This window comes from Talpa europaea (genome assembly GCF_964194135.1).
Source record: "Talpa europaea genome assembly, chromosome: 13".
NCBI lineage: Eukaryota > Metazoa > Chordata > Mammalia > Eulipotyphla > Talpidae > Talpa > Talpa europaea.
In genome coordinates, this window is record NC_140080.1 from 42816753 (window position 1) to 42843335 (window position 26583).

The window sequence follows — 26583 nt, forward strand, 5'->3', positions numbered from 1 at the left end:
ACACACATTATTGGACTTAATCCCCCAGCCTCTGGTGAGGTGGGCGCTATTGTCAGCCCCTTGTCACAAATGGGCAAACTGAGGCTCAGATTCAGGAGCTTGCCCTAAACCCCAGTTGGGAAGCTATGTTTAATGTGGGTCCAGCTAATCAGGGTACCCAGCTAATCAGCTCATCAGACTCTCCAAGTCTTAATTTCTGATTCTTCTCTTCTTTCTACAGCTTGGCCCCAGAGGCCCCACAGAGTGAACAGCATGCAGCACCCCGAAGCCTGCCCAGTCTTCTTCTGTCTGCTGCTCAGACCCCCCAGGAGGCGCTGACGCCCTGGGGCACTTCTGCTGTGCACAGGACCACGTGGGGGTTTGCCATGGTGACATAAAGGGGCGCAGGGGAAGGAAGGAGCGCAACCAGCCTGTGGACTGTGCCCCTGGCTGGGAGGAAGGGCCAGGGGCCCAGATCCTCCACTCCCACTGCCCACTGAGGACCTTGCTTGCTAAGTCTCTGTGAATTTGTTAGTCAGTGGACAACTCTGGTATTTCCCCTTTCGTGGGGCCTTGGGGTGGCCAGGGCAGGCCAAGCCTCCAGTGGCCCAGGTCTTGGGGGCCAGGATGCCCTCCCTGGCGCGTCTCCGCAGGCTGTGTCGGCACGTGTCCCCGCAGGCTGTCCTGTTCCTGCTGTTTATCTTCTGCCTGTTCAGTGTCTTTGTCTCGGCCTACTACCTGTACGGCTGGAAGCGGGGCCTGGAGCCCTCAGCGGAAGCTGCTGAGCCTGACTTTGGGGACCCACCACCCGTGGCCCCCAGCCGCCTGCTGCCACTCAAGCCCATGCAGGCAGCTGCCCCTTCCCGCACGGACCCACTGGTGCTGGTGTTTGTGGAGAGCCTGTACTCGCAGCTGGGCCAGGAGGTGGTGGCCATCCTGGAGTCCAGTCGCTTCAAGTACCGCACTGAGATCGCCCCAGGCAAGGGTGACATGCCCACGCTCACCGACAAGGGCCGTGGCCGCTTCGCCCTCATCATCTATGAGAACATCCTCAAGTATGTCAACCTGGACTCCTGGAACCGGGAGCTGCTGGACAAATACTGTGTGGCCTACGGCGTGGGCATCATTGGCTTCTTCAAGGTAGGCAGGGGCCGGGCCCCAGGAAGATCAGCGTCCTGGCTGCTTCTGAACCTTTCTCCATCCTGGCTGATTGATTGTCTGACTTTTCTCACCTGAAAAGTGGGTGTGAGGGTAGTGCTTCCCACTTGGGGTAGTTGTGAGGTCAAACGAGGGGTTGATGTGAAGAGCTTGCCACCCACAGTGCTGGCTCTTCCTGCGCACCTAGTATTAACTTTGTCAGGAGCACAGCAGAGGAATTAGGGTCTGGCACACATGTGCTAGGCCCCTGGAAACCTGTCAGAGTAGTGCCCCTAAGGATAGAGTGTGTCCCCACTTTGTAGTAGAGAAGCCAAGGCTCAGCAGGTTTCAGTAGCGCGTCTGAAGCTGTGCAGCCAGTGAGGGGGAGAGAAGTAGATCACTGGAGCTCTGGATCTGGCACCCTGTCCCCTCGGCTGGATTGGGGCATGGAGGTGATGCACCTGTCAAGTCAGAGCCATTTTGCACTGAAAGAAAGAGGAGGGGGGCCTCTCCCGTGGCGCAGCAGTTGAGCTCTGGGCTGCGAAGCTTCCTGCAGCCTCTGCAGCACTGGTTTGATCCCCAGCCACCAGCGAGGGTCCCACATGGCGCCCAGACCTCTCCTGTTGCCCGCTGCTCGCCTCAGCAGTGTACTTCGTCAGTCTGCCTATTCTGCTCCCCGCTCTGGCTCTGATGAATTCTCTCACCCTCCCGGGCTTCTGACTGTACCCAGTGCTTGTATAAATAAATAAATAAATCTTTAAAAAAATAAAAAAGAAAGAAAGAGGAGAGGGACTCAGTGGGGAAGTAAGCTGCTCTGGATCTGCACTGTCCCCAGAACAGCTGCGGGGATCTTGCTGAAAGTGCCATGGAGAACCTGTCCTTGGGAAGGGAGGCTGGGCTGGCCGGGCTGGGCATCCAGGGCCTTGTCAGAGAACTCTGCCTGCAAGCGGGGAGCAGATGGCGGCAGGGCCTCCGTGGGTGCTTGGGGGGATTTGTTTCTGCATTTAGCAGATGTTCACTGGCACCCTTTCTGCTCCAGGTCCTGTGCTGCGCACCAGAGACAGCACTGCTGGAGGTGTGCAGAGTCACTACTCTCGTGGAGCTGCCACTGCATGGCAGCGGGTGTGGTGGGTGACAGTGAGCAAATAAACACATGACATGGCAGATGGCAATAACTACTAGAGAGCTAAAGCAGGGAAAGGGCGGAAGGGTGATGGGTTTGGGCCTTGCTACTGTTTGATAGGATGGCCAGGGGAAGCGTCCTGGTACATGCCTATTAGGTGGGGAGGGGCAGAGCGTGTGGCTCTCTGAGGGACATTGCGTGCACAGCTCATGAAGCAGGCTCTTGCTCAGCATCAGTGAGGAGAGGAGCAGATGTGGCAGAAGTAGCCGTGCCTGGTCCCCAGTGCTTGTGGGCACTCCTGTATGCCAGGCCCTGTGCATGGTGCTAGGAGGAACTCGTTGAGCAAAGGGTTTCCCTCAGCAGGCTCTTTCACACACATGTGTAGCAGCTTGCTCTGCCACTACAAAGGTTGTGCGGGCCCAGAAACGCAAGACCCTGACAAGTCCTGCAGCAGAGGTTTGTCCCCAGCTGGCCTGTTCGCAGAGCCCCTTTTTTTTTTTTACAGAGCAGCCTCTGGGACATGTGGTCCTGGTTTATGGCTTTACAGTGTTGTACACCAGGCTGCCGTCATGTCTCTGTTTTCTTTTCTCTTGAACTGTGCTCCTCTTCCTGCCATGAACCTCATTATATTGAATCAGAGCCATGCCTGAGATACGTCACAGTGGCTCATATTTATTGGGTGCTCCCCACCACCACAAGCTGCCACAGTTCCTTTTATACTAGTAACCATCCTCCAAGGCAGGTGAGTATCATCCTGATTTAAGAGAGAAGGAAACTGAGGCAGAGAGGTTGGAAACATGCCCTGGCTTACCCCTCTAGTTAGTACAGATCTAGAATTGAGCCCAGGCAGTCTGGCTCTGGGTGCCTTCGATTTAATCACTGTGGGATGAGTGCAGGAGCCTCAAATACTATTTATTTAGGAGAATTTCTATCAGAGGTCACATCCAGCACACTGAGCTCCTTGTCTTTTTGCGGACCCGGCAGTGTATGGGGCCTTTGACACTATTGGTACCACAGAGCTTGGATCCTATCTGGCCCCAATTTTTTTGCTCTGCAGAGGCTGGGCCTGCAGAGTCCCACTTTGTGGGTTCTCGACAATCCTAGGCCCTCTTCTCCTGTTGCCTAAGAGGTCTGGGACTTTCTGCTCAAACGGGCGCCCTCTGGTGGTCAGGCTGCAACTTTCTTTGCAGCCTTTCTGCCCTGGGCTTGCCAGAGCTGGAGGGCATGTGCACTCCCGGGATCTGGAGACTCCCTTTCCAGTCCCACTGATGCTGGGCTCCTAGGTCAGTGTGGGTGCAGGGTCTGGAAAACCCAGATTTTGGGGGCACTTTTAAGCAGAGGGACCCATTTGTAAAGGGGGTAAATCACAGTGCCTGCCTTGCCGGTCCATGTTAAAACTCAAACAAAACACTGTGGGAAGCAGTAGTGCAGGCCTGGTACCAGCCACCCAATAAATGGCGGCTGCCACGTTCTGTCATTTCCATGTCTAGCAAACACCGCAGGTGGTAGCACTCTGTCTGTCTGTGATTCAGACCAGCATGTACCCGTGAGGTACTTCAGGTCTTCATCACCCTGTTTGAACTTACAACTCTAGGGACCCTGGGACTAAGCACATCCTGGCAGAGGGCAGTAAGGGCTCCCCAGATTCTTTTCCTATGCCTTTCCAATGTGCTGACCCCGAGCTTATTGCTCTGCAGGCCTGACTGTGTGTAATTCTCCGTGGAAAGCAAGCACTTTATTATCAACCAAGGTGTGGAGGCTCAGAAGTTTTGAATGGGTGTGTAGAGTGACAGCTGTAAATCAGAGCCGACATGCTCATGCTTGCTAACCTAATCCCAGGTGAGCAAAATGACTAGACGCGGAACTGAGACCCCGAGAACAGATGTAGTGTTCCAGGGTCATCCAGCTGGTCATCATCTTAGACTAGTCTAGGCCTTCTGATTTCTGGATCAAGGTTTCTTTCCTTGGACTGCATGAGCCCATTGGAAAGCTTGGTGTCTACTGAGTAGATCCTTCATGCTGAGGACAGGAGGGATTCCCTCCCATGGGGCGAGACTGAGATGGGGGTCAGTCTCAGTCACGTGAGGCTTATACTCCCTTCCTGTCCCCAGCTGGTTCCTTTCATTGCCAACTGGGATGGACGATCAGCCACTTGGCTTTCTCCCTTTTTTGACATCTTCCAGCTGGGGCAGCTGGCTGGGCTGTGAGTTTCTGGCAGTCAACTCCAGGTCGGGGCTTTGAAATGGGATCCACTCTCCCTGTCCTCACCTCCCTTCCTCCCCCCTTTGGCATGTGGTCCAGTGTGGTCTCCCAGGACACAGCAGATGATAGACCTGGCCTGAAAGGTTGTCACCCCCACCACCTAGCTCTCACCCAGCCCAAACCATTCCCATCTGGGGCCAGAGCTGGTCTGACTCGGTGGGGAGCCTGGGACTGGGGGATGTGGCCTCTCAGAACAGGCTCTGCTTTGACCCTCAATACCCGAGGTGGGCTCAGGACAGAGGGGGCAGCCGGCAGGTGCGCCTAGTGAGTGAAGAATGAGGAAAGCAGGCTTCTTATCACAGTTCTCAAGGCAGGGCCGTGTAGTGCCTTAATGGAAACTGGAAAGAAATGCTCGTGTGTGGAGGAGATGAGTAATAACCCCGCTCTGAGCAGAGGCAGCTCTGCTTGGGGACAACTCAGCCCTCCCCTGGCCATCTCTCCAGGTCCCTGCTGCGACGTGCTTCCCTCTCCCCTTGGGTGACCTTTCTCTATCCTTGCTCTGCCCCACCCACCTACTCCCCACTCAGAAGCCAGATGGAGCTTTTTAAAATGCACATTCAAACCTGTCACTCTCTCTTCAAAACCCTTTGATGGGTCTTTGTTGGCTGCTTCCAGCCACTTCATGCCTCCAGTGACCTGCAGCTCTGGCCACAGCTGACCTCTCTGCCTCATCTCCTCCTCTTCCTCCGGACCACTCTGCACTGGGCCTTTGCACTGGTATCCTTTGAACTTGGCCCTTTACCTCCCTCCTACTTGATGTTTATTCATTCTCTAAATCTTAATTCAAAAGCCCCTTTCCTGGAAAGCCTTTCGTGAGCCAGCTGGTTATACCCAGTTATCTATTCTTCTAGAACTGTGACTGTCCGCTGTGCAGAGCCACACTGAGGTTTTATGTTTATTTTTATGGTTTTGATTGAAGTCTCTCGTCCTTGCTGGACTCTAAGGTTCATGAGGGTGGGAACCAAGTCTGTGTTTTCTCACTTGTGTCCCTGACACTTTGCATAGTGCCTGGTGTGGAAAACAGCTGTGGGTGAACAAATGAAACCTCTATTAAACGGCTCTCATGTACCAGGTGCTGGGAGCTGTCCTTTCATCATTTTTAAAAATCCACTTATCAAACATGTGTTTGATCCCACTGGGTGTAAAGCCTGGATTGGGTAGCAGGGATCCAAAGGTGGCGATAACATAGCCTCTGCCCTCAGAGGGTGCAGACTGATGGGAGAGAGCACCTGAGCGGGCAGCACAGCATTCAGGGTGAGAAGTGCTGCAACTGAGGCTGTGGTCCCAGGGTGGTCAGTGCAGAGAAGAGGGTGTGATGCATTGGGTTTTAAAGGATGAGCAGGAGTTTGCCAGGCCAAGACAGAATGGAACTGGCACAGGGACAAGAACAAATTGTACCACATCTAGAGGCAGGCGACTCGGGGAGTGAAGGGTGGTGTGAAGGAGCAGGGGTGTGAGCCTAGGGAAGGGGACTGTGGGTGCTGTCGGCAGATCCCCGAGGAATGGGCAGCAGACCCTGGAAGGAAAAGAGAGGCATGGAGAGCTAGATTCTTGGGGCGGGGAAGCGACTGGCCTTAGGGTGCTGGGGGCATATGGGGGGGTGGGAATGCTGAGTGTCTTTGTTCCTGTCGCCCCCATGGATACCTCCTCTTTGATCTCTTCTCCACTGGCATTTTCCCAAGACTCTCCTGAAGACAGGGCTGTGTGGCATAAGCCCATTTGGAAACCCCAGGCAGGCCCAGTGTATGGACTCCAGGCTCAGACCCTCTGACTGCAAATTGGGGTCCTCCTGATCCCTGTGTGACTTTGGGCAGTACTCTCCTAAAGCCTCAGTTTCCTTTGTGAAGGGCATAGCAAAGGAGCCTGCCCTCCAGGCTGGCATGAGGACAGAATGAGCTGGCTCTGTTCTGAGCACTTTGCTGGCCTTAACACTCACCCTGCTATACCACCCCCACCCCCAGGAGGTAGTTTTCATCCCTTCCCACATTTTATAGCAGAGGAAACTGAGGCACGGAAAGCTTGTGTGACTTGCCCAATACCAGGCAGCCTAGTGGCAGACTTCATGCGCTTCAGCTGCTGGAGTGTGTGGTTTGGGGGCAGTGACGTTGTGTCTCTGGGCAAGGTGCCCTCTGTGAGATGGCAGTGACAGCCACCCCTCCACCTGGTCACCGTGAGGATTAGCAGCACCCCTGCGAGGGCAGCGCACAGTCACAAACAGCCTGGCTCTGGTGCGCGCGTCCTGTGTGGCTGGTATGGTCTCTGGTGGGGGAGCTGGTTTCCACTGCTTGGCACAGAGACAGGGAGATGGGCAGCTTCCATGTGAGTGAACATTAGTGATATTACCCCTGGGAGCCTGTGGCCACTGGGGTTCTGGATCTGATACCCACTCCCCCCACTGCAGGCCAACGAGAACAGCCTGCTGAGCGCGCAGCTCAAGGGCTTCCCCCTGTTCCTGCACTCGAACCTGGGCCTGAAGGACTGCAGCATCAACCCCAAGTCCCCTCTGCTCTACGTGATGAGGCCCAGTGAGGTGGAGAAGGGCGTGTTGCCAGGCGAGGACTGGACGGTATTCCAGTCGAATCACTCCACCTATGAGCCGGTGCTGTTGGCTAAGACACGCTCGTCCGAGTCCATCCCGCACCTGGGCGCGGACGCCGGCCTGCATGCCGCACTGCATGCCACGGTGGTCCAGGACCTGGGCCTCCATGATGGGATCCAGCGCGTGCTGTTCGGCAACAACCTCAACTTCTGGCTGCACAAGCTTGTCTTTGTTGACGCCGTGGCCTTCCTCACTGGCAAGCGCCTGTCGCTGCCTTTGGATCGCTATATCCTGGTGGACATCGATGACATCTTTGTGGGCAAGGAGGGCACGCGCATGAAGGTGGAGGACGTGAAGGTATGTCCCAGCGCCCGGCAGGTCCAGCCTTCTGAGCCTCTTCTGGCGTGGCTGTCTGTGTCCACCCGGGCTATCGGCCCTTCCCTCAGTCAGTTGGCTTCACTCATTGTCTTAGTAGATGTCGGTGTCATTTAAAATTCTGCCGACATAGTGAATGTGGAGGGGTTTTGCATCTGGAGTGTGTCACTCTAGGGAGGAAGAGACCCAGTCACTGAAACAGAGATGGGAGGAGGGTCATTTATCTGCCTTTTCATCCAGACATGGTTTTAACTCTCCAAAAATGTTTCTGTCAGTGCCAGAGCTCCCACAAATCTCTTCAAATAAGAATTAGAGCTTGAGTCAGGCTGAAGGCATATTTTAACTGATAGTGGAATGCATGTGTTTAACTCAAAAAGTGTTTACCAAACTAAACTTTGTATAAAAGCATTTTGCAGACCACAGAATTTTATACAAATGTCAACTATCGCTGTTAAAGACAAGTCTGTAAGTTAAGACTATTAAGCAATCTTTAAAATGGTTTTCATCTTCTTGCTGTTTCACTCAAAGCTGTTTGCACGGAAGCATCGCTAGCATCAGTGGAGAAGTCAGCGTTGCTGTGAGCAGAGAAGCCGTCACATCTGGCCCCGTGAAACAAAACAGGGGGTTATATTCTAGATGCCCTGCCCCTGGTCCTGGCCCTGCCCCTGGCCACTGCACAGAGAACTGTGCAGTGTTAGCAAATGTCAGCAACATATTAGCACAGAAGTGAGATTTCTTTTTGAAGTGAGGTGGACAATTGAAGAAGAGACTTCTAGAAGGAATGCCTTTCTCACTGAGTGATTTGGGGTTGGATGCTGTGTTCTCTGTCCACCCGATGCAAGGCCGGGTGGGGTGCGGCCTTCTGCCTTGGGCAATTGTGGGCTCTGCCCTTCCTTACCCATCCAGAGGTGCAGAGCAGGGCAGCTGGCATTGAGAGCCTCAGCACTGTCTGGGGAGTCAAGACCTGCACTTAGATTTTACTTTCACCCTGACTGACTGATGACTTGGGCCAGTCCTTTCCTATCTCTGGGCCTCAGTGGTAAAATGACAAGATGGGGTAGATGGGAGGTTTCCTGGTGCAGCAGGAGTTTCACAGAGCTTAGAGCTGGTGGGCCAGGTAGGCCCCTCTATGCATCCTGCTTCCTCCTGAGAATCAGCCCCTCCACGGCTGTCCCATTGAAAGGAAGTTTTTAGATGACTCCCATTGAACCTTCCAGCTCTGAGGCTTTACATAATGCTATGACCAACCTCCAGCAAAGTAGACTTGTGTTTTCTATGTGGGGTAGGTGGCCCCACCTGCCCTCGCCAATGGTAACCTAGCTTTTTGCCCAGAGTAAGTCTTGAGACTAGGCCAGCATTGACTCCACCTGGAACAAAGACCATGGGCTCACCATGTCCCTCTTGACCCTCAGAGTTGTTGTTTTTGGTTTTTATTTCCCCCATTTTTAGAGTGAGAATAATGAAGACGTTTGTGCCATTTCTGTCTCTTACAGAGAGGCGGCTCTCCCGAGCACTCCGGGCACAGTAAGCGCAGCACCATCCAGGCTCCCACTTGCTGTAAATGGCCCACCATCAGGAAGGGCAGAGATGTTTTTTTTTCTCTCTTAACCCCATGCACCAGCTACACAGAGCCTTCCTCTCCGAGCACGAAGGTCGCCATACTAGCTTGTATGGGCTGTGCAGCAATTGTAACCAAATTTATTTGAGGCTTGGCCAGTGCCCCACTCAAAGCTATTTGCTTTCAGTCCTTTCTCTGTGTGGCCTCATCTGATCCTCATGGCAGCTCTGTGGGTCGGGTGTTGCTGCGAGTCCCGTCTCACAGAAGAGGAAGCTGAGGCTAAGAGAGATGTGGTAACCTGACCAAGGCTGCACAGCTGGTGCCTGCCTGTCTCCCAGGCGTGCGTGGCCTTAGTGAGATGCCAGTGGAAGTGCAAGAGGACCAGGAGTGTGAGTTTGCAAAGTGCTTTCATGACATAATGGGCGCTTGAAGTTTTCTTAGCGTAGGAATGTTTTGATTCCCAACCACACCTTTGTGTCCACCCACACTTTACTGGGGCCTGGAGAAGTTACAAATCTTTTTGGAAGGACATGCCACAGAACTGGGCTAGGGCCTGGGCCTTCCCTTGCTGGGGCCTGTGGAGGGGGCAGCAGTCTGGCGTCATGGGTGTGGGACCCACGTCATCACCTAGAGCTCCTCACTCCTCAAGGACCCGTGCAGGCCTCAGGGCTCCACTGCTGCCGTCTTTGCCATCCTAACGTCAGGCACAGTCCTGCATTCTCTTCCCCCTGACCCCCGGCAGACTTTGTCAGTGGTCTTGCAGCAGCCACACCCTCCGGGGTGCTTGGTGGAAGGAGGGGGATCTCTTGGCTTTCTCACACTGCTCTTTTCCTCCGTTGTCCTTCCTAGGCCCTGTTTGACACCCAGAACGAACTCCGCACACACATCCCCAACTTCACTTTCAACATGGGCTACTCAGGGAAATTCTTCCACACAGGTAAGGCCTGACTCTGCCCCCAGCAACTTCCAAGGGATCCTCAGCCACTGGACCCCTAGAGCACAGTGTCAGGGGGCAGCCAGGGGCCAGTGGCCTGCTTTAAGGGTGTCTTGACCCCTGTGGCCTCCCTGAGCCACCAGCCCCAGCGAATCTATCGGGACAGAAGCCACACTCGCCTCTCCCTCTCATCTCTACCCCATCCCACCTTTTAATGTTATTGTAGCATTTATGCTTTAAAAACTAATTGAGTTTTAAGAACAGAAATACATACTATAGGATGTGAAAACACCCTATAATTGTACCCACCTCAGAGGTGACCACTGTCCTGGTTGATTTTTCTAGTCTTGGCTCTCATTGGCCACCCTCGGGCACCTCACTGCAGCGTGCACCCTTGGCCACCCACTGCACGGGCCCCAGGATGGCAGCCGCTCTTGAATTCTAGGCAAAATCCAATTAGCCTACAATTTGGGGCCAAATGTACAAAATAGTCCCCAGGCCCAATCTGAACCCTTCTGGGTGATCTCTGCATTTTTTGATATTCTCAGCCTTAGCATATGGGATATTTTGTGGTGATAGGTATGTGACAGAGGGTTAAAGATCTAGTATATACAAAGAACTGCAAATCAGTAAGTAAAACATAAAGGGCCCAATGGAAAAACAGGAAGAAACCCTTGAGATCTTTGCCCCCGAACCCCACATGACACGCATGCACCTGTGGGCCCAGAGGGGAGAACGTGGGGAGACCAGTGAGTCAAGGCCACACTCTAGGCCAGCCCAGGGCCCCCTAAACCCCATATGCTCCGTGCTGTAGCCCAGGTGCCTGCTGTGAGCCGTCTGTGCCCTGGCTGGGGGGAGGGTGGCACAGCAACCGGGCTGAGCTGCCTGTGCCCTGCGCAGGTACCGATGCCGAGGACGCTGGGGACGACCTGCTGCTGTCCTATGTGAAGGAGTTCTGGTGGTTCCCCCACATGTGGAGCCACATGCAGCCCCACCTTTTCCACAACCAATCAGTGCTGGCTGAGCAGATGGCCCTGAACAAGAAGTTCGCTGTCGTGAGTAAGATTCCCTATAGGCAGTCCCGGGCGGGCGAGGGGCCGGGCTGGGACAGGGCTGTTAGCCTCTCTGCCTTTGTAGTTTGGTCTGTCAGCTTTTTATGAATGTCCTGAAACCCACTGTCTCGCTCACGTCTCCTAGAGCGCCCCAGGGACGGGTATTGATAGCCTGACTCTTAGACAAGAGGCTGGAGCTCAGGGAAGCCACATCCACTAAGGGGTCCCAAGGACTTAGATCCAAGCCTGCCTGTTTCTGAAGGCCGACCTCTTACCTTCAGACTGGGGCAGGTGCTCAGCTGAGCGGGAACAGGGTCTGTATCCTCAGCTTGGGCCCACCAGCCAAGTTCTTTTTTCCCTGAGTAATATGTTACAATATGTGAAATAATTCTGAATCCTGGCAGGATTAAAATATAAGAAGAGGCCCAGAGAGGCAGGACAAGCCTGTTCCTTGTTTCTCTAGCGGGGGTGCTAGAAGGCACGCACACAGGGCAGAGTCAGAGTTCTGGCCCAGCCACCCATACTGAGATCCCGAGGCTCCCTCCGTGGGCCTTAACGTCCCACCTGTACTGGAGATCATGGACCCATAGCATTGCGGTTCTAGTCTTTGATTTCTCTCCCATTCTATAAAGGGGAAAGAAGGCCCAGAGGGGAAGAAATCCCATGCTTATCCTACCCTGGCCCTCCTCTCCCCAGGAGCATGGCATTCCCACCGACATGGGGTACGCAGTGGCGCCCCACCACTCGGGTGTGTACCCTGTGCATGTGCAGCTGTATGAGGCCTGGAAGCAGGTGTGGGGCATCCGTGTGACCAGCACAGAGGAGTACCCTCACCTGAAGCCGGCCCGCTACCGCCGTGGCTTCATTCACAATGGCATCATGGTGAGTGGGCCCTGGCGGGCAGCCCCGGAGGGGTGTGTGCTTGTTGCCCTGGGAAGCATGGCATCAGTGAGCTGGTTAGGGACTTCAGGGCTGTCTCTGCTGTCCGCTGTGGCAACTGAAGCTCTGTCACAGGGAAGGTGGCTGCCAGGCGACATGCCCATCTCATGAGCTCCTTCTGAGCTTTGGTGATAGAATGAGCATTCTCTAAAGGGGTTTCTGTGCCAGTCATTTGTTTGCTCATTTAAACAGTTTTCATGGACTTCTTCTGTGTCTGTCCCTTTTCTCGGCACTGGGGATGCAAAGGTGCACAAAACCAACACAATCCCTGCCCTTGCAGATTGGACATTCCAGGGCAGGAGACAGTGTGTATTCTTTTTTTTTTTTTTTTTTTTAAAGATTTATTTATTTATTTATACAAGCACTGGGTACAGTCAGAAGGGCGAGAGGGTGAGAGAATTCACCAGAGCCAGAGTGGGGAGCAGAGCAGGCAGAAGGACCGAAGTACACTGCTGAGGGGAGCAGCGGGCGGCAGGAGAGGTCTGCGCGCCATGTGGGACCCTCCTTCGGTGGCCGGGGAGCAGCAGGGGATCGAACCGGCGCTGCAGAGGCTGCGGGTAGCTTCGCAACCCAGCGCTCAACCGCTGCACCACCGGGGAGGCCCAACAGTGTGTATTCTTAATTGTGCAAAGTGTGTAGTGGTCCAGTGGTGCTAAGTGCCAGCAGAGGAGAGATGTGCCTGGGAAGAGGAGTTGCTTCGAGGTGGTTGGGGGCCCTTCTTGGGGATGAGCCATGCTGCTCTGTGAGGAAGAGCATTCAAGGCAGAGAAACAAGTGCAAAGGCCTGGAGGTAGGCTGGTGCGGGGAGCGTTTGAGGACCAGCTAAGTGGACCACCATCAGGCTGGAGTAGAGCGCGTGCACAGGAGGCTGTGGGAAAGAAGGCCAAGGAGGGTGGGCCAGGTTGTGCGTGGCCATGTAAAGCCATTGGACTGTAGCTTTTAGTCTCAGATGGGAGGTTTTGAATAACATGTTGTGACCTGACTCGTGTTTTTAATGGGTTGCCATCATTCTGGTTGCTGTGTGGGGCAGACTCTTCGGGACAAGGCAAGAAGCAGCGAGCTCAGTTAGGAGGCCGGTGCAGTGTTCAGAGGTGACAGTGGCTGAGGGCAAGATGTGGTGTGGGGACGTGATCAGATCCTTCACTTACTTAAGAGTTAGAGCCAACAGAATCTGTCTGCCCATGAGTTGGATGTAGGGTGAAGGGGAGAAACGAGTTGAGGATGGCTCCAAGGTTCTGGCTTGAGCCCCTGGGAGGATGAGTTATCATCACCTGAAGGAGGCAACCGTGGGAAGGCCAGGTCTGATGCATTTACTTCTTAGTCTGTCCGTCCATCCATGCATCCTCTTTAGTATGAGGTGCTTGTTTTACTTCCAGGATGAGGGTCTGACAGGGAAGGCGCGTTCCCTGCTCTCTGGGGCCCAGTTTCATGAGAAGAGACAGGGAAGCAAGCAGTTCAATTGGGGCATGCCCAGGAGGGCTGGCGGGCCGGGCGCTGATGCTGTGAGAGCCGTTGCAGAGCAGGGCTGGGGGTGCTGCTTAGAGAGGGCCAGCACTCTAGCTGGGCAGACAGTCCAGGTGTCCCTGCCTGTCTCTTCCTCTGTTCCTTTGTACAAAGACTAGCAGTGGAGTACATGCAGTGGGCCTCTGGGCTCATGGGCCCCTGTCTAGGCCAAAGACCCTCGGTGCTGGGGCTGTGCAGCCCCAAGGGAGGCCATCTCTTAGAGGAGACCCCTGGTCGTTCTCTGAGGAAGGGTCTCCCTGCCATGATCCAGGCCTGGGTATGCCACTGCTCTGTCCTCCCACTCCCTCTCCAGGTCCTCCCACGGCAGACTTGTGGCCTCTTCACACACACCATCTTCTACAACGAGTACCCAGGGGGCTCTGGTGAGCTGGACAAGATCATCAATGGGGGCGAGCTCTTCCTCACTGTGCTTCTCAACCCTGTGAGTACTCCAGCCCCAACTGGTGCTGTGGGGGGCTGGGACAGCCCATGTGCAGCCAAGGCAGGGTGGGGGCCTTCCAGGGGGTAGGAAGCCCACCTTCCAGGCCTGGCTTTGTCACTCCTCTGTTGCATGATTTGGATAGAATCTGAGCTATCTTTCTCCCTTCATAATCTTGCTCTTCATTACAGTAACGTTAGTATTTGTGTCTGGATTCTTTTTCCAGTCTTTATATGTTGTATGTATTATGGGCTATCATTGTGTGTGTGTACATATATGTATGTATGAACACATAATGAATATTCATATGTGAAGGTATATGTTAATATTACAGATCAATATCTACTAATATACTATTAGTATTTTAAGGTATGATATATTAAACTTTATATATAAATATATATACTCACACACATTTTAAGCTATTAGTTGAGCTTTTTGGGCCTCTTTCTTTGTCTATAAAATGAGAATAGTCATTCATGCTTTAATGATATTAACTAGATATCAAATGGTGTTATTCAGCTTTGCAGTCACTTTGTGCTCCTTATCTTCCATGCACCACCTCCCGCCCCTTTTGCCAAAACCCTAGAGAACACCCAAATCGCTGTGTTTCAGGGCAGCTTCCCATTCCGGGCTGTGATAGCCCTGGCTGGCAGACCCGCCTCTGCTGCCCCTGCCCCACCTGGGTCATGCCATGACTTTGATGACCCAGGTGAACCTTGGACTGGTCATCTGAGGGCCCTGCAAGCTGAAGGGTGGGAAGTGGGGTGAAGGTGACTCTGAAGCCAAGCAACCCCTGCCTCCCACCCCCACCCTGGTGCAGATCAGCATCTTCATGACGCACCTGTCCAATTATGGCAACGACCGCCTGGGCCTGTACACCTTCAAGCACCTGGTGCGCTTCCTGCACTCCTGGACCAACCTCCGGCTGCAGACACTACCCCCTGTGCAGCTGGCTCAGAAGTACTTCCAGATCTTCTCAGAGGAGAAGGACCCTCTCTGGCAGGTGGGTGTAGGGGCATGGGGGCCTGGAAGCTGGGATGGATTGCCCAGTACTCCAGACATGGGCGTGGCCCTCCCACCTGGGACTCGCTCTTGAGGGTAGACTTAGGGGTAAACATTGGCTCACCAGCTTGGGCACACTCATTACGGTTCTTATGCACACACACACACACACACACCTCCACCCTGGGCATCACATGCATGTTCCTGCATAGTCTCCAAAAAAGCACCATTGAAAATTGTCAGTGAATGTGGTGTAGGTACATGGAGAAGGCAGCTGCTGGGCCTTGTTTAGACTCCAGGCCAGCTTCTGCATCCCCCTATCTCTTGCAGAATCTGAGCCATGGACAGGGAGGGTTAGGGCCCATTCTTGGGTGTGTCTGACCATGGGGGCGGTCAAAGATTGGAAGTAGGTATGAATGTGGTCTGCTTGCGGCATGTGACTCCACTGTCAGATCTTTCTAGACTTATGATAGGGTTATGTCACGACAAGCTCATCATAAATTGAAATTACTGCAAATTGAAAATGCATTTAATATGTCTAACCTACAGGACATCAGAGCTTAACCTCGCCTACCTTAAATGTGCTCTGAACACTTAAATTGCTTATATATCTGGGTAACATCATCTAATACAAAACCTACTTTATAATACAGTGTTGACTATTTCATGTAATTTACTGAATACTATACTAGAAGTTAAAGGCAATGCTTTAATTCAAAATTTGAAGTTCTACTTCTTCTCAATGCATATGATTTTTACACCATCATAAAGTCAAAAATTCTAAGTTGAACCATTGTTAAGTTGGCTATAGTAACTCGGTAGTACCTAAGCCTAAACTATTTACCGCTGAGGCGGGGATGTGACAGGGACATGTGTAGTTATGTGCCTGTCAGGGCTTAAGCGCCACATGTCCATGTGTACTGGAGTTCATTTATTGGATCTTGGCTTCCCTGACTTTCCTTCTACTGTTGTTTTAGGACCCATGTGAGGACAAGCGCCATAAAGACATCTGGTCTAAGGAGAAGACATGTGACCGCTTCCCAAAGCTCCTCATCATTGGCCCCCAGAAAACAGGCAGGTCCCTCCACTGTGACCGGCCTCCATCGCCTACAGTCTCAGCCCAGAATTCTGGGGCCACCTGACCCTGGGCCCACTCCCTAATAATTGTCCACCTCCCCCAGGAAGTGGCGGTAAAGTTGGAGTACATAGGTGGGAAGGGGTGGAGGGTGGGCATAGAATTCTGTCTGAACTATAGCCTCAGGGGGCACTACCTGTGTCCTCATCTGGGCAGGAGGCCCAGAGCAGCTACTCGGCAGGTCTGAGCAGTGCCAGGCAAAACTGGTTCCATGTGGAGAACCATGATCAATTAATCTTGTCTGCCAGAGGCGTGGGTGGGAGAAGTGGTGACTTGGTTGCAAAGTATTTGCCAATCTCACACCCTATAAGGCAGGAATAGGTACTGCCATTGCAGATAAAAACTAAGAGCAGGTAAGGACTTCCCCTAATAACTGGCAGATCCAGGTGTTGAATCCCAGTCTGTATGAACCCAAAGCTTATACTTGTAATTAGCAAACTCTACTATGCTCTACTATGCATACTCTTGTATGCATAAATAAACAAATCTTTAAAAAGAAGAAGAAGAAGATAGGGACTTGCCCAGGGTCTCTCAGTGAGTACTGGAAAGCTAGGAGCAGAACCTAGGACTTCAGACTCCATCTTTGTGCTCAGCTGCCTTCTGTCATTCACTGTAGCATATAAATAAGTCAGGCTCACATGCAAGAAAGGAGCCTCCTAAGGGAGAGGTGTGGCCTGAGCTGTCAGATAGGGCAAGGGGTGTGAGTGAGGGAAAGACCTCAGAAGAGGAGGCATTTGAGCTACATCTCTTAGCCCTTCAAGAATTCCACAACAAATGACAGGAGGGTCTGGAGCTCCCTTTTCTCCAAACTCCACTTGAGTTTCAGAGAGGACAGAGGCTCTGAGCTGGAAGCAAGTGTGAAGAGACACAAGTCAGGAGTTTGAGGAGACACAGGTCGGTAATGTGGCTGCTGGAGTATGGTGCTGAGAAGCATTGTAAGGCCACGTCCTTGTTTAGTGATGAAAAGTGCTGTGATTGATTAGTGATGTCTGCACTGAGTGTAGAAGTTGAAGTGTCCACACAAACACCGGGTATTTGCCACCCCGGGTTTATTATAATTCCTTCATCGTATGGATGAGGAAACTAAGCCTCAGAAGGCAGGGACGGCACAGCAGACCTCTCCTGTCTCACCCGCTCATCCCCTCAGCAGTGTATTTCAGTCAGTCTGCCTGTTCTGTTCCCCACTCTGTCTCTGGTGAATCCTCTCAGCCCCCACACCTCTGGCCTGTGCCTCAGTTCTTGTATGCATGAATAAATAAATCTTTAAAAAAAAAAAAAGAAGCTAGGGACTTGCCCAGGGTCTCTCAGTGAGTACTGGAAAGCTAGGAGCAGAACCTAGGACTTAAAGACTCCATCTTTGTGCTCAGCTGCCTTCTGTCCTGCAGGCACCACAGCCCTCTACCTGTTCCTGGGCATGCACCCTGACCTCAGCAGCAACTACCCCAGCACCGAGACATTTGAGGAAATCCAGTTTTTTAATGGCCACAACTATCACAAAGGCATCGACTGGTGAGTTTCATCCACTGCGGGATGGGAAGACTGTTGCAGAACCCGCCCCGGGGGAGTTCTGCGTGGGTCACAGCAGGAAGCAGCTGGTGTTCACTCAACATGCAACTGAAGTTCCTGTAAACAGGGATAAAGTGTGTTGACTTTTGAGTCATGGAGTGGAAGCCTCATCACAGACAGGGCACTTGATGAGGAAGGCCTTTGCCCCTTTGCATTGTTGCCTGGAGTCAGAGGCTGCTTGAAGTCAGAGTCTAGCCCCTGTCTGGACTGCACAGAAACATCTGGAGTCCCAGAGGAGGACAGGGACTTGCCACTGGCCCTGAGAACTGAGTTCAGAGCAGGGACTAACTCCAAAAGTTCTGACCCAGGAGCAACCCCTTCCCGCTGTGCTTGGCTTACATTGAGCAGGTTGTTCCTGTGGGTCCTGGGGAGGCCTCTCCCTGTCCTGTGCATGGATGGGGCAGGGGTGGTGGGTAGTGTGTGAACTTGCAGCTTCCTTCCAGGACCTGCCAACAGAGGTGCCTGGGCATGAGGAGCCAGAACAGGGATTTTTCACTCCCCCATTTTTCAGCTTATATCCTTCTCTGCTATTTGTCTTTTCTAACCTTACATATGTGTTACTTTTGTTTCTTATTTTTGTGTCAGTGGTTTACCGAGGTAGAATATTCTTTTGTAGTTTTTGCATATTTTTCTTGTGTGTATTTTTTTCTCTCCTGTCTGTCTTTTAACCCATCTATCTGTCTGTCTAATCTATAACACTAATATGTCCATAGGCTCTTACTTAAAACCCACTGTAGCCAATGTGTTACTGGAAGTCAGCATATTTTGACTGTTAGAGCAGTAATAGGGTGCAGCATAATACACTTACCAACACCTGCTGCAGGGCCGGGGGAGCACCCCAGTAGCAAATATATTAATTAACATACCTAGCAAAAACTGTGAAGATTTACACCAAGATTAATCAGTCAAATTTTGCTACCAGATGACAATGCTTATAAATGTGAGGAAGAAGGTGCTGTTTTTGGAATTTCTTTCAGCTTAGGTATTGCAAACTATGTATTGTGGATATACAGATGTTATTTTATAAAGAAAATCCAGAAAACTTAGAGGGGTAGCAATTCCTCAGCCCAGTTTCCAAGATTTTAATTTTGTGGTAGGTCTCAGGTGAGGTTGAGGATTCTCACAAATCCCCAGGTGATTCTGATATAGGGGGTCTGGTTGCATCCTGGAGAAACTCTGTCTCCCAGGACAGTGTAGGAATCCTATACCCATAACTTGGGTGGGCCTTGTGGCCTTTGGTTCCCCAGAACCTCCAAAGTTGTACCTCTCTTGTGCATGAGTAGGTGCTCAGGGCAGGGTTTGAGGGGCCGTCAACTCAGAGGTGGTTGAAAAGGACTGGTGTGGGTGATCACTCCGGGTGGGATGGGTGAGTCATCTGGAAAGCTTGGCAGTTCACCAAGCTTTGTCATCTGGAAAGCTTGGCAGTTCACCAAGCTTGGTGTCTTTGTCACCAAGCCCCCTGGTCTTCTCTGTAAGAGATTGGATTCCAAAAAAGGCGATGCCAAGTGGCCTTGTGTAGAAGCCCACATCAGTGGGACCTGTGCCAGGTGGCAACGCCCCCCCTTGGTCTACTGAGCCACAATGGGAGCCTAGAAAATGCCACACTGAGTCAGGAAAGGAGTCCTGCGCTTGGGAGGTGGAAGGCTGTCCCCCTTCTGCGGCCACTCCCCTCCCAGGTCAGAGTGGAGCTGATCCCAGTCCTAGTTCATCCCCTCGAGACAGAGCTAGGCCCTCTCAGTTTAACTGGGAGTAGCCCACTGAGGTTGGAGAGACAACCCCCTCCTTTGCCTCTCAACTCCTATCACCCCCAAAGTCTGTACCTCTCAGGGCCCCCTGGTCTTCCTTGTAATTCCAAGAAAGGAGATGCTAAGTGCCTCGTGTAGAAGCCCACATCAGTGGGACCTGTTTGGCTGGGAGCCTGTGCTCTGCTTGCTTTCTAAAGTTCCCCCTCAGGGCCCTTGTCCTCCCTGCTGTGTTCCTTGGGTGCTCATGAGTCTAACCTGTGAGCCTCCCTCTCTGGGCTTTCTGCAGGTACATGGAGTTTTTCCCTATCCCCTCCAACACCACCTCTGATTTCTACTTTGAGAAAAGCGCCAACTACTTTGATTCAGAAATGGCACCCCGGCGGGCAGCTGCACTGCTGCCCAAGGCCAAGGTCCTGACCATTCTCATCAACCCCGCCGACCGGGCCTATTCCTGGTACCAGGTGAGCTGGGGTTGGGCTGGGGCCCTGGGTGGGGGCATAGGGCCCTGCCACTCAGCTGTTCACGTATTCATTAAGTGTTTCCTAAGCATCTGCTGTGGACAGCCTTAAGCTGGGTGCCCTGAATGCCATTGTGGGTCAGCATGGAGTCCTCCACACTGCTCCTAGCCTGGTGAGGAGACAGGCAGGAATCCACACCGAGCACTCCCAATACTCACCTGCCTCCTCACTTCTTCTAGGGGTCCTGCCTCTGATTCTCACATCAACAAGAGGCAGGGATTGGTTCCACTGTGATGAGACCTAGATTCCGCACACAGTGACCCAGGCCCATGCTAACTGGCCGTCTCCCTGGGGCCCTGGGTGGGGTGGGAATTCAGAGGGGGGCCTGTCACTCCCTTGCTCAGGTGAGGAGGTTGACTGCTACGGGAGAGGAGAGTCAGGGCCGTATGGTGGAAGAACTAGACTATCTTTTCATTCTGGTGCCCCGCCTTCACTTCTCTCAAGTGCCATTTCATTGATCTTACAGGAAAGCTTCAGCTCCAGCCTTTTGGGGGATTCTTCCCCTGCCCACCAGTCTTCCTGGGATTACCCGCCAGTGTGGGACTTGGGATCCCTGGCCTGGGATGGCTGGGGGCCTGACTGCTTACAGCAGCTCTGTGCCATCCATGGATCCTGTTCATCCAATGTCCCTTTTCTCTTGGGGGCGCCATGCTGCCTCCTCAGGGCCAGTGGGAGGTAGGCTACATGCAGACCATCTTAGTTCCCGTTCCCAAGCCATAGCGCCCCTCTTCCTCTCGCTTGTTGTCTACCACTAATGTCATTCTTCTAGATTTTGTCTCTGGGAGAAGAAAGCCAGCAACACTTACAGATGCCTTTTCTCTTCCCTTGTGCCCCCACCTCCTGGCAGTGAGCGTGGACCAGTTATCTGCCTATATGGGGGGAGGCTGTCATGGTGGAGTTTGTCCCCCATCTCTCCTGATGATACTGCCCCGCCTCTGCCCCCTCACTGGCGTCCACACAGTTCTTTAGAAGGCAGGGGGACCCTTCTCACAGGGTCAAAAAAAGAACAAACCAAGGCTCAGCAAATCCTGTGACCATTTCAAGTTCATGTGCAGGTTTTTTGAACCCATGTCTTTAATGTCTAGACCCTATTCTGAAGAAGGGAGAGTAATTCCCACCAGGAGGGACCAGGAAGGCACTGGAAGGGAGGAAGAACAGTCGCCTGTCCTGGTGGGGGTTGGGGTGTGTGGGGTGGGAGGCTGTTACGCACCACATGGTCCCAACCCCCAGCTGTGTGTGAGCCTTGGTGGGGGTGTGGAGGCTGCTGAGGGTTACCTCTGGTGGGCAGGTTTCTGCTCTCTGGACTTCGGGAATTCTACAGGTGCCAGTGCCCATGGAATTATTTTAGGTAATTTCACACCTGGAGTATTTATTTTTCTAGTTTTTTTTATATTTGTTTTTATTTATTTATACATACAAGAATTGGGGTGTAGGCTACAGGTGGGGGTGGGGGTGAGAGGATTCACCAGAGACAGAGCAGAGAGCAGAACAGGCGGATCTGCTGAAATGCACTGCTGAGGGGAGCAGCGGGCGAGACAGGAGAGGTCTGCTGCGCCATGTGGGTCACCTTCCTGGCCGGGGATCGAACTCATGCTGCAGTGGCTGGCGATCACTTGATAATGCTGAGACTTAACCCCTTGTGCCACTAGGGAAGCCCCCTACCTTTCTAGTTCTTTCCCAACCCTTCTCTTGGTCTGCTAGGGCTGCCATAACAAAATATCACCAAGTGAGTAGCTTAAACAACCGACATTTATTTCTCATAGTTCTGAAGGCTAGATGTCCAAGGTCAAGGTCAAGGTGCCTGCTGGTTTGGTTCCTGGTGGGAGCTCTCACCCTGGCTTTCAGAGCCTCTCTCACTGTGTCCGTGGTAGGCAGAGAGCGTGGCTTCTCTGGAGTCCCTTCTGTAAGGGAAGGGACCCCATAGTGAGGGCTCTACCTCATCTAAAACCTTATTACCTACCAAGTGCCACTCAAATGCTGTCACACTAGGGGCATCTAGGGCTTCAACGTAGGAATGTGAAAGGCGAGACAAACATTTAGTTTGTAACACCTGATTCTGTGAAGCAGAAATTCCCAGGTTGTTGTAAATGGCTTTCAAGACCCTTCTAACAGTGCTCGGTCTGTTTTCAGCAAAGGGAGTATAAGCTTGGGGCATAGGGCCTGTGGCAGGTGTCTGTGTCTGGCGGTGTTTGAGAACATGCTTTATTTTTTGTTGTCTCTTTTTACGAATGTTTATCTTCTGTGTATATGACAGTGGATTTTTAGCTTTTCATTTATGGAGGCAATAGTAAGTTTTATTTTGAAATAAATTGTTCTGAGTAAGAAAGATGAGTCAGTGTCGCGAGAATTGTGTTGATATTGGCACATACAGGTAGTTAGTGGATGTAGCAGCAACCACAGAGATTGTAAGCAAATGACTGGCATTTGGAAACTGATTTTGTGTAATTCCTATCTCCCAACAATGGGGAAACTGGGAGTCAGGGGGACCAGTGACTTCCCTGAGACCACACAGCAATGAGAGACAGAGCCAGGGCTCAATCACAGGCTCTTGGTTCCTGCCCAGGGTCCATGACCACTTCCTGTCCTAGAAAGTTCCCAGAAAGTCTCCTCCTCTGAACCCTCCTGGGACATGTTGACCCTCTGCTCCCTGCTCTGCCTGCAGCATCAGAGAGCCCACGATGACCCAGTGGCTCTGAAGTACACGTTCCATGAGGTGATCACAGCGGGGCCTGATGCATCTCCAAAGCTCCGTGCCCTGCAGAACCGCTGCCTGGTCCCTGGCTGGTACGCCGTCCACATCGAGCGCTGGCTCAGCGCCTTCCATGCCAACCAGGTAGCTGCCTGTCCTGGCTTGTGTGCTTAGAGAGAGCCCCAAAATTTCTTCCACCTGTCATAGGGCCAGAAATGCTGTCATCGGTGAGTTAGACCTTCAGGACCTTCCAAAGTTTCAGTCTTGTTCACCCTAGGTTAATATGTGAGAATTTCCTAGGTTCTTGTACCATCCCAGCAGGCTCTGTTGTCTCCAAGGAGACCCAGAGAACCCTGGGAAGGGAAAGAGCTTGGTTGGAAAGATAGGCAGGGCCAGATCACAGGGAACATCTAGGCAGGGAACATCTTGGAGGATTTAAGGAGAATGACGTTTGGGCCAGAAGTTTGGCAGAAAGCCTGAGAGGGATGTCCTGGAGATAGAGGGATGGGCAGGGTTTTGGTGGTTTCAACTCCAAGTGAGCCTGCACTGATCAGAGGCAGCTGCCACAGGGCAGAGAGATAATCTGAGGCTTGAGGGTTCCTACCATCCAGAGGGGAAGAAGAAAGCAGATGCCAGAGAATTTCAGGGTCCCCATTTTGTTACCAGTTCCAGCTGCTGATGGGGCTGCTGGCCCAGAAGGTTGGGGCTGATTTGCCACTGGAGTGACCCCCTTCTCCCTTCCCTTTTTTGCCAGATTCTAGTCTTGGATGGCAAGCTGCTGCGAACAGAACCTGCCAAAGTGATGGACACAGTGCAAAAGTTCCTTGGGGTGACTAACACCATTGATTACCACAAAACCTTGGCGTGAGTGTTGCCTTGGTCTTTCAGTGGGGATTTTCTTTTTCTTTTTTTTTTTTTTTAAGATTTTATTTATTTTTATACAAGAGTTGGGGTACAGGCCAGAGGTGCAGTAGGGTGAGAGGATTCACCAGAGACAGTGGGGAGCAGAACAGACAGACTGACCAAAATACACTGCTGAGGGGAGCAGCAGGCGGGGCAGGAGAGGTCTGCTGCGCCATGTGGGCATCTCCCTGGCAGGCAGAGAATTGAACCTGCGCTGCAGCAGCTGTGGACAGCTTCACAGCGTGGCGCTCAACCCGCTGCGCCACCGTGGAGGCCCTCAATGGGGATTTTCCTGATCATGCAGCTGGCCCCAAAGGCCCAAGGTTGGAATGATTATGAAAGAGACAGAGATTAATTAAGAGTCAGCAAATGTGAGAAAGTATGTGTGTCTCCAACGGCAGTTTAGTAGAAAAGCAAATATTAATATGACTTGAGTCATGTAAAGGTATTAACTCAAGAGAAAAGGAGGCGATGAGTCTGTTTCACTCTGGTCAGTCCCACCCCTGGGTATTCCTTTCAGTCTGAGCTGAATATTTTCTGAGTGTTTAATCTAAGTAAGGTAAACCAGCAATGAGTGGTCCTAATTCCCACAAACAAAAGTTTCTTACTCTTAGATTATGACTTTATATATAACCACAAAAGTGCCCTCTCAAGATGGGTAAGTGCCAGGTTGTATCGTAGGGGCTCAGGGCTGGGGAAAGGCTGCCATTCAAGGCACGTCACCCACTCAGCTGTGTGAGGGTGGTCTCAAGAGAGGGAGGAATAAAGTCACCTCAAATGGCCACCTTCTTGGAAAACCTTACAACAGGAATGTTCTCACTGTCTTGGAAACTGAAGATAGAAGAGGGAAGTCATTGTTTCTCACCTCTAGACAGAAATGAGTTCAAAGTGTGGGTTATAGCCTCAGAGACTTCTGGGGGTGGGACCCAGATCTTTCTTTGTGACCTTGGACAAGTATCTTAATTCCTTCAAGCCTCACTTTTCTCAGCTGTAAGTTGGGGATAATTTAGACCTTGAGAGCTACTGCATTGAATGAAGCATTGCCTTGCAGCTCTGGCTCGGTGCCTGGCAAAGGCTGATGCTGAGTAATAGCTGCCACCACCACACCCTCGCGGTCACCACCTCCACCTGTGCCTGCCCTGTGCGTCCCATGCAGAAACCCCGTCTTCCTCAGCTGCTACACACATCTTTCCTGATGCCTTCATGCCCAGGAATCTCCTAACGGCTCCTCATATGGGACTGAATTCTGCATTCCAAATGCCTACCTCCCCCCCCCCCCCCCCCCCCCCCCCGGTCAGCTTCAGATCTTATTTCCCCCAAATGTCTTTAAAGGCCCAGCATGACTTTGAAAACTAAAGGCAGTCTTGCACTATCATGGTGAAATTTACTTCCCAAAATGAAACTCTGTGGTGACGGACATACTTAAGTGCAGCTGCAGGTACTGCGTTTTTTGAAAAATAAATAATTTATTAAAAAACAAAAGGACCTCCACCATGCTCCCCCCTGCCCACACTCCAACCCCCTGGGTTCTTGGGTAAGAAAAATGGTGCTCACCCCTGAATTGGTAAATGCTCAGAAGAGGCTTCCCACCACAGTAGGAGGGACAAGTGCCCCCACTTGGGGTGGGTGGGAGAAGTGGGGGCTCAGGGACAAGAGCTGCCCCCTGCTGGGAAGAAGGGTGGGCGTGGTTAGTGGAATCTGGGGCAAATCACAGGCCTCACATACAGGTGGCACCAGAGTGGAGGGATGCACTTGGGAGTCTCCTGGGCTCTGCGGAAGTTGATGGGAAGGGATGGTCCAGGCCCAGCTCCCACCCACACACATTACCCCCCTCCACAGGTTCGATCCAAAGAAAGGATTTTGGTGCCAACTGCTTGAAGGAGGAAAAACCAAGTGTCTGGGCAAAAGCAAGGGTCGGAAGTACCCTGAGATGGACTTGGATGTAAGTGGCGTGTACTTGACCTAGGGTTGCTGGGTAGATGCAGGGATCCCTATACTGGGGGCGTCTTGCTCTACCTCACCCTCCTCTCAGAGTGATAACGGCCTTGGCGTTTCTGGAACCTGTGGGAAGATGGGCCAGGAGACAGCAGGACAGAACTGATGCAATCAGATGGGTATTTATCTCCTGCTGAGGGCTGAGCACTCCGGGGCTCTCAAGATGATGAGAGATGCTCTGTGCCTTCAGGGGGCTCCTAGTCTAGGAGGGGGTGGGCCCCTACAGCGGGGAGTAGCTGTGAGGCACCAAGTGCTAGAGCAGGGAGAGGTGTGTGCAGTGCCGAGGAGTTAGCATGGGGGGGTGCTACTTGAAGCTGGAGTGAGGAGGGTTCTCTGGGGTGCATTTGGGCCCATGTAATGAAGAGAAGGTTCTTGTGGGCAAGAAGGTGCTGAGAACACGGGGTGACGGCACACACAGTGACTCTCAAGCTTTCCTTTCCCTGTTGGCTCCGGTTTTGATTAATTCTCTTTTCTCCCTCTCACAAGAATTTGGTGTTTCTCCTGCGTAGGAAACTTTTCTTTTGGAGGCTCTCACTTTGACAGAGGTTGTACTACTAACAGGTGTATGGGCTGATGCCAACAGGATGGTGGGTTTAAAGAGGAGGGTCTCTCCCAACCCAGCACATGACAATGTCAACTTTTTCTTCCCATTACAGTCCCGCACTTTCCTAAAGGACTATTACCGGGACCACAATGTTGAGCTTTCAAAGCTGCTGTACAAGATGGGCCAGACGCTGCCCACCTGGCTGCGGGAGGACCTCCAGAACACCAGGTAGCCATGGCTACCACAGCCAGAGGAATGCTTGTGATGGCAGGGATGTCCCGTCGCACGCTGAGCCAGACAGACCTGCAGAGTGGGGAGCCGGGTCTGGGCTGGCCGAGCGCTTATGAGCAATACTCCCTAAGGCCCGGGCAGGGCCGGGAGAGGAGGCCAGGCAGGGCCACGAGCGCCTCCAGTCATCCAGTGTTGAGCCTGCGGCTAGTGGGATCCCCAGAGGTCCGTTCCGTTCACAGCCTTTCATGGGCGGCCACTTCCTGTTGGTGGAAGGTCACTTCCTGGTAGGAGGACGTCCGTGAGACTCTTCTGTCCCTCACTGTGCTCTGCCAACTTCACGCTCCCCTTCATCCCATTGTCCCCTGCCCTGGCAGGGTTTCCCTCAGTATTAGCTGCCATATTTTCCCTGTCCT

At 52.5% G+C, this 26583-nt stretch overlaps 1 protein-coding gene across 2 annotated transcripts; it reads left to right on the forward strand.

Annotated features, from left to right (window-relative positions):
* Nucleotides 1-606: 606 nt before the first annotated feature.
* NDST1 (N-deacetylase and N-sulfotransferase 1) lies at nucleotides 607-26171 on the forward strand (the record flags this gene model as incomplete). Of its 2 annotated transcripts, XM_084252419.1 has the most annotated exons (14): nucleotides 607-1119; nucleotides 6903-7397; nucleotides 9823-9910; nucleotides 10808-10962; nucleotides 11656-11841; nucleotides 13714-13842; nucleotides 14663-14845; nucleotides 15822-15918; nucleotides 17365-17488; nucleotides 19577-19751; nucleotides 22471-22641; nucleotides 23252-23361; nucleotides 25240-25342; nucleotides 26052-26171. In XM_084252419.1, the coding sequence occupies 14 exons, from the start codon at nucleotides 607-609 to the stop codon at nucleotides 26169-26171; spliced, it is 2649 nt and encodes an 882-aa protein (XP_084108545.1). The 2 variants fall into 2 exon arrangements, with proteins under 2 accessions (XP_084108545.1, XP_084108546.1); XM_084252420.1 differs by lacking the exon at nucleotides 22471-22641.
* Nucleotides 26172-26583: the final 412 nt, after the last annotated feature.